We start from the raw sequence: 7,809 nt of genomic DNA on the forward strand, positions 1-7,809 counted from the left end.
ACACACTACTTCTCATTTCTTGAGAAGCTTGGTATTTTACTTATTATATTATATATATAGTTATATACATATATATATATATATATATATATATATATATATATATATATATATATATATATATATATATATATATATATATATATATATATACACACACATATATATAAACATAAATACATATATATATATATATATATATATACATACACACATACACACACAACTATACGTATATGTTCAAGTTCAATTTAAATTTTAAATAGAAGGAATTTTTATTTAGTTGACATAATATTATTCCAGAATAAATCAACTCAAACCTTAAAGAACTATATAACTATAATATTTTGCTCTCCATAAAAATATATCCTGTCTAAATTATACAAGTTAGAAATAAAGTAAACTTTAAAAGAACATTCAAATTTCTTTACTCTTATGTAATTTTATATAAAAAATAAACTTAAATTTTAAATATCCCAAAAGATTTTGCTCTCCATAAAAATATATCCTGTCAAAATTGTACAAATTCAAATATGAACATGGATAATAAAAAAACTGGAAATATAAATAAAATTTGTTCTTTTCAGCAATAACAAATCAAATCATTCAGTTGTCTTTGCTCATATGTCATTTTATCAGAGCTGGAAGCCTGGCATCTTTTTTTGGTAATAAGTTTGTTTATGTTTGGTGTGAGGTACTGTGTTGTGGAGATTCTCAGGATGGACTGCAGGTGCTCATCAGTGAGGCGACTCCTGTGTGCTGTTTTGTTAGTCTTCATGACTGAGAAGAGCTTCTCACACAGATATGTGCTACCAAACATGCACAAGGTTCGAGCCGCATGTAGACGGAGCTGGAGCATTTTTGCTGGAATGGAGTGAATAAACTGTGCGGGCCCTGCAGTATCATACTTTGCCTTCAGTGTGCCATTACACTGCAGCTCAATCACCTCCCTCTGAATCTGCACAGGTGCAGTTTCCACATCGACAGCAAATGGGTTGCGAAACAACTCAAAATTCTTTTTTTGTTCTTCAAAGTCACCAAAGCGCCGTGCGAACTCAGTGCGCAGTGCGCTCAGTTTATCAGCAAAGTGCGTATTTGGGAACACCGTTGTGGCGACTTGGTTCGGCAAGTTGCACTGGTGCATTTGTGTCTCCCATAAAAGTAGCTTCACTTGAAATCACTTTGTGATTTTGCACGGGTAAAAACGTCTGCTGAAGTGTCAGATTCTTCTTTAACTCTTCTGCTTTCTATATTTTGTGCATTGCATTCAGGTCTTTCGGGTTATCTTGATGTTTTGTCTCATAGTGCCGTCTTAGATTAAATTCTGTAATTACAGCCACATTAGCTCCACAAATGAGACACACAGGTTTACCGGCATTGTCAGTAAACATATACTCAGCCTCCCATCGGTTTTTAAAGGCTCTATGTTCAGAATCACCTTTTCTCTTGGCATCGTGTGGGCTAGCTTCGCAATAACTTGCAGCATCATAAGCTAGACTTGATTGACGCGGTAAGTGTTTGGCAAGGCAGTTGAAGCGCTGCATTATGGGATCTGTAGTTTATTGTATTACCAGCGCTTCATATCCCCGGGCCATTAACAATAATATATAAAATGATCTCATGGGCGGATATAATTACACACCGGGCCGGATGTGGCCTGCGGGCCTTGAGTTTGACACATATGGACTAAATAGAACTTGAAAAGATATATTTTTTCAAATGTATTCGCGCAATTCAGATTGAGTTGACGCGCACTACAGTACATCGAGCCCGCATGCTATTGTGGTTTTGTCTGCGTGCCTCAATAAGTCATCCTCCCCTCGCTCTTACTTTTTTACCGTTCATCTAATGAATACACTGAGTATGGCTTTACCAAAACAATCATTGATCGCGAATAAAGTATCCATTATTCATAAAGCTTCAATTGGTGATCTGTCTTTCTGAGTTAACCGCATATTTTTTCATACGTCTCAAACCAAGGGGATGCGAGGCTAAAATGTATCGGGAAGCGAAGCGTACATACTCGGTGCATCCCTCTCGGAATCGAACCTCGGAGCGGGCTAGAGCGAAGCCTCTACTATTAGCGCCACGGCGTGTGGTTTGTATATTTGAGCGTAGCAGTATAATTCAGTTTTTGTTCAGCACTCTTTGGAACTATTGCTTTTTGTCTGCGTACTGTGTGAGTTCACGTGAGCCGCTGAATATGGTTTTATATCTCACTCGCTCGCTTCTAATTGTTTCGCTGCCTTCTTAATTATATAATGTATGTTTTCTTCAGTGGTTTTTGTAGCTCTTCCTGGTTTTCTACATACTGCGTGATTACGTGGGAGGCGTGGTGATGTCACACGAAACTCAGCCCCCCACGACTTTCGTGCTCAACTCCATTACAGTAAATGGAGAAAAATAGCTTCTAGTTATGACCATTACGCGTAGAATTTCGAAATGAAACCTGCACAACTTTTTTAAGTAAGCTGTATGGAATGAGCCTGCCAAATTTCAGCCTTCTACCTACACGGGAAGTTGGAGAATTAGTGATGAGTGAGTCAGTGAGTGAGTCAGTGAGTGAGTCAGTGAGTGAGTCAGTGAGTGAGTCAGTGAGTGAGTCAGTGAGTGAGTCAGTGAGTGAGTCAGTGAGTGAGTCAGTGAGGGCTTTGCCTTTTATTAGTATAGATAATGAGCTATAATTTTGTCATTTAACCATTCTGTCTGTAAACACTTTGAAAGACTTGCATGCTTTTTGTTATATTTTTGAATAATTGTAGATTGCCTCAGTAATAAGTCTGCTTTATGCAAACTGTAATTGTGCATTTTTTCCTGTACAGGATCACAAAGCAAAATTAGAGTGGACACCCATAGGAGAAGAAAAGGGGTCTATACCTCATGTTGCTTTCACTAAGAAGGTAAATTCATTTTTGAGTCATATAGAAATGAGTATGGTTATAGTAGTTTTTCTCAGATGTCGCAGTCAGTCTTGGTAAGTAAACTGTTCGTCATTATTTATCATTTTTAAGTGGTTCACAAATACGGACCTTCATTTCTGTATCCAGCAGGAGACACATGCTCCCTGGGAAGGGGTTCATTAGAGGCTGCAGTTTTTACTAAACCCATGTATATAGTTGTACAGCAGTGATCAAAATAATCAGTAACACCAATCTGCGATTATATTTGCTTATGTTTAATATTGGATTGATACTTACAATAATAAAATAGTAAAAGGAGAGCTGTACCGATGCAGTTGGGGTTTTCTGCAGTCAGTGCATGTCCAGTCTTTGACAGAGTGTGGGGAAAGCATTGTCCTAGGCATGGACAGAAGCAATGTTTTTCATCCATCTTTAGGTGAGCTCTGGAGCTTCATGCAGTTATTCGATTTTTTTACACCTTCTCTTTAAACATGCAGCCTGTAGACATTGGTACAGTTGGTTTGCTGACTGCAGAGGTTGCTTGCTTGGGAGCCCTTAAAATAGCTGATGACCCTGGCCAAATAGGGCACTTCATCATTATGTCACACTTGATTCATCTCCCTGTCAGGTTCACCCATCATTTAGATTCTAATCTATACTAATAAAAGGCAAAGCCCTCACTGACTCACTCACTCATCACTAGTTCTCCAACTTCCCGTGTAGGTAGAAGGCTGAAATTTGGCAGGCTCATTCCTTACAGCTTACTTTCAAAAGCTGGGCAGGTTTCATTTTGAAATTCTGCGCGTAATGGTCATAACTGGAACCTATTTTTCTCCATATACTGTAATGGACTTTAGCTCGATGGCCGTTGGGGGCAGAGCTGCGTGTCACATCATCACGCCTCCCACGTAACCAAGTGAACTGACTGTGAATGCAGTACGTAGAAAAGAACCAATCAATCAATCAATCAACATTTATGTATATAGCACATATTCATACAAAAAAAATGTAGCTCAAAGTGCTTTACAAAATGAATAGAAAAATTGAAGAAACAATAAAAAATAAACATAAGTCAACATTAATTAACATAGAATAAGAGTAAGGTCCGATGGCCAGGGTGGACAGAAAAAACAAAAAAAAACTCTAAAGGCTGGAGAAAAAAATAAAATCTGTATGGGTTCCAGACCAAGAGACCGCCCAGTCCCCTCTGGGCAATCTACCTAACATAAGTCAAACAGTCCTCTTTGTATTTAGGGTTTTCATGGAAGGACCTGATGATGATGGTCACGTAGACTTCTGGCTTTGAGTAGGTGGTGGTGGCGCAGGCCGCCACCACAAAGAAACCGGAAAAAGAAACAGAAGAGAGAGTAGGGGTCAGTATGGATTTTGGAGCCACTGTGAATAGTTATTATGAAGAATTGAACATACGGAGTATCAGTATTAAGTTAAAGTGAAGTTATAAAAAGGCCATGTTAAAGTAATGTGTTTTCAGCAGTGTTTTAAAGTGCTCTACTGTATTTGCTTGGCGAATTCCTATTGGCAGGCTATTCCAGATTTTGGTGCATAACAGCAGAAGGCCGCCTCACCACTTCTTTTAAGTTTAGCTTTTGGAATTATAAGGAGACACTCATTTGAAGATCTAAGGTTACGATTTGGAATATAATGCGTCAGGCATTCCGATATATAAAATGGAGCGAGATTATTTAAGGCTTTATAAACCATAAGCAGTATTTTAAAGTCAATCCTGAATGACACAGGCAACCAGTGTAGTGACATCAAAACTGGAGAAATGTGTTGGATTTTCTTTTCCCAGTTAGGATTCTAGCAGCTGCATTCTGCACTCGTTGCAAATGATTTATGTCTTTTTTGGGTAGTCCTGAGAGGAGTGCGTTACAGTAATCTAGTCTACTGAAAACAAAAGCGTGAATTAATTCCTCAGCATCTTTCAATGATATAAGAGGTCTAACTTTAGCTATGTTTCTTAAGTGAAAAATGCTGTCCTAGTGGTCTGATGAATATGCGATTTAAAATTCAGATTACAGTCAACGGTTACCCCTAAATTTTTACTTCCGTCTTAACTTTTAATCCTAGTGCATCAAGTTTATTTCTGATAACCTCATGAATCCATTATTGCCAATTACTAAAATTTCAGTTTTATCTTTATTTAGTTTGAGAAAATTACTATTCATCCATTCAGAAATACCAGTAAGACATTGTGTTAGTGTATCGAAAGAGTCGGAGTCATCAGGTGCTATTGATAAGTACAGCTGTGTGTCATCAGCATAGCTGTGGTAGCTCACGTTGTAACCTGAGATAATCTGACCTAACGGAAGCATGTAGATTGAGAATAACAGCGGACCCAGGATAGAGCCTTGTGGAACACCATATCGGATATCATGTGTCTTTGAGATTTGATTACCACAACTCACAAAGAATTTTCTCCCTGCCAGGTAGGATTCAAACCAATTTAAGACACTGCCAGAGAGGCCCACCCATTGACTAAGGCGATTTCTAAGAATATTATGATCAATGGTGTCAAATGCAGCACTCAGATCTAAGAGGATGAGAACAGATAAATGGCCTCTGTCTGCATTTACCCAAAGTCATTTACTACTTTAACAAGTGCAGTTTCTGTGCTGTGATTTGTTCTGAAGCCTGACTGAAATTATCAAGAATAGCATGTTTATTGGGTGGTCATTTAACTGCATAATGACTGCCTTCTCTAGAATTTTACTTAAGAAGGGCAGGTTAGAAATGGGTCTAAAATTTTCAAAGGCAGAGGGGTCAAGATTATTTTCTTGAGCAGGGGTTTAACTACAGCAGTCTTAAGACAGTCTGGAAAGACCCCCGTATCTAATGACGAATTAACTATGTCCAGAATATTGTCAATTAGCACGCCTGATATTTCTTTGAAAAACCTGGTTGGTATTGGGTCAAGGACGCAGGTGGAGGGTTTCAGTTGAGAGATTATACTATGTAATTCAGGTAAATCTATCCTGGTGAAAGCATTTAATTTGTTTATAATGGAGTACCGGGGCTTTGGAGGTTCTGCAGTGTTGGGGAGATATACTATGTTATCTCTAATATCATTAATTTTTGATTGAAAAATACAGCAATGTTCTCACAGGTTTCACTGGAAGTATTCTGGGGCATTCCTTTGTGTTACCTGGGTTTAACAGACGATCAATTGTTGAAAATAAGACTCTGGGATTACTAGCATTGTTATTTATAATATTAGAGAAATAGCAGCGCCTCTCAAGACGGACAGTGTTATTGTATTCTGTTATTTTAACCTTCAATATCTCATAATGGATAGTTAGTTTAGTTTTCCTCCATTTACGCTCAGCTCTACGACATGTTCTTTTTAAATCAGACACTCTTTGGGTCTTCCATGGAATAACAATACTAGAGGATTTTTTAACTGTCTTTTCAGGTGCAACTATGTCAACAGCAGTTCTTACTTTAGAATTAAAGTTTTCCACTTTACTATTTACATTATCCTCGCTATTATAGTTGGCATTATAAACGGACTGATTGCTTAGAATAGTTGTAAGTTTTAAAGCTGCTGATGAGTCAAAGAAGCGTTTTTTAACAAAATGCTTCTCATGAGTTTTCTATCTTTATTTCTATATTAAATAGTAGAAGGAAATGGTCTGATAGACCGATATCAATGACCTGCTTTATATCAACTTTAAGTCCTTTAGCAATCACTAAGTCTAACGTATGACCTGCTTTATGTGTAGGCTGATTACGAGCTGCCTCAAATCAAAAGAGTCCAGGAGGTTCATGAATTCCTTTACCTTTTGGTCACACTGATTGTCGACATGAAAGTTAAAGTGCCCACTATTAAGAGTGCGTCATAGTTTGTAACTAAAATTGACATTAAGTCAGAGAATTCCTCAAGGAAAGACGCGTTATATTTAGGAGGTCTATACACGGATAATACTAGAGTGTGAGAATCTCCATGAATAACAACGGCGAGATACTCAAAGGACTCAAATTTACCAAAACTAACATCTTTACATTTTAATCGCTCGAGTAAATGTTTGCCAATCCGCCCCCCTTTTTCCCCTGGCGGTCTGCACGAGTAAAACTGTAATCCGGAGGCGCAGATTCGATTTAAACTGCGCGCCATTTGAGTTAAGCCATGTTTCATTTAGTGCAATAAAATCAATCTTTCTATCACTAATAAGATCGTTTATAAAAATGTCTTGTTAGTTAAAGCTCTAACATTTAATAGTGCCATATTTAATGTTTCTGAAGGGCAGAGCTGAATTTTATGCGTGTTATTGGTAATCGGAACAAAAATTAAGTTATTTTTGTTAAGCCGCTCTGTGTGTACTTTTTATGTAATCTACAATCCGTTTTTATAGTCTTAATGCAGTGTTGATCTGAAGTAGTAATTTCAATTAAATTATTGGTGTTTATGCCGCACTGCCTAGATTTTTTACGTGCATTAAGATTTGTTATTAGATTATTAATGATGTGCACTTTAACGGAAGACTCTGTTAAGCCATTATGTCCTATCAAAGCAGTAGCATTACGTAAGGGGTTAACAGTAGAAGTAGACAGTCAAGATAGACAAATACCTTAGCGATGTTTTCGGAGAGGACCGGCGCCAAATCTATTCGGATGCAGTCCATCCCGCTTGAAGAAGCGGCCTTTCCCAAAAAGATCCCAGTTGTCTATAAACCCGATGTCTTGATTCTCAGAAGCCTCTCAGCCAGTTGTTTAAACCCAGCAGGCGACTGTAGTATTCATTCGATCGTCTGGCAGAGGTAGTGGACCCGAGATGAAGATTTTTGCGGATGGGGTCCTCTCCTTCGTCTTCAACTAGTGCTGCGAAGTCAGCCTTGAGAACCTCTCGACTCTCGGTGCCTTATGTCTACGCCGGCATGTAGAATGATGG

General features: G+C 38.0%; 1 protein-coding gene across 3 annotated transcripts in view; it reads left to right on the plus strand.

The window, feature by feature from the left end:
• tbc1d17 (TBC1 domain family, member 17) overlaps window positions 1–7,809 on the plus strand; it is a 214,265-nt gene that overhangs the window by 21,391 nt on the left and 185,065 nt on the right. For all 3 annotated transcript variants that reach the window (XM_039773894.1, XM_039773893.1, XM_039773895.1), the window contains exon 3: window positions 2,823–2,900. In XM_039773894.1, coding sequence (XP_039629828.1) covers window positions 2,823–2,900 — 78 coding nt within the window. The remainder of the gene's footprint in view (window positions 1–2,822; window positions 2,901–7,809) is intronic.

Source organism: Polypterus senegalus, chromosome 13, assembly GCF_016835505.1.
Source record: "Polypterus senegalus isolate Bchr_013 chromosome 13, ASM1683550v1, whole genome shotgun sequence".
NCBI lineage: Eukaryota > Metazoa > Chordata > Cladistia > Polypteriformes > Polypteridae > Polypterus > Polypterus senegalus.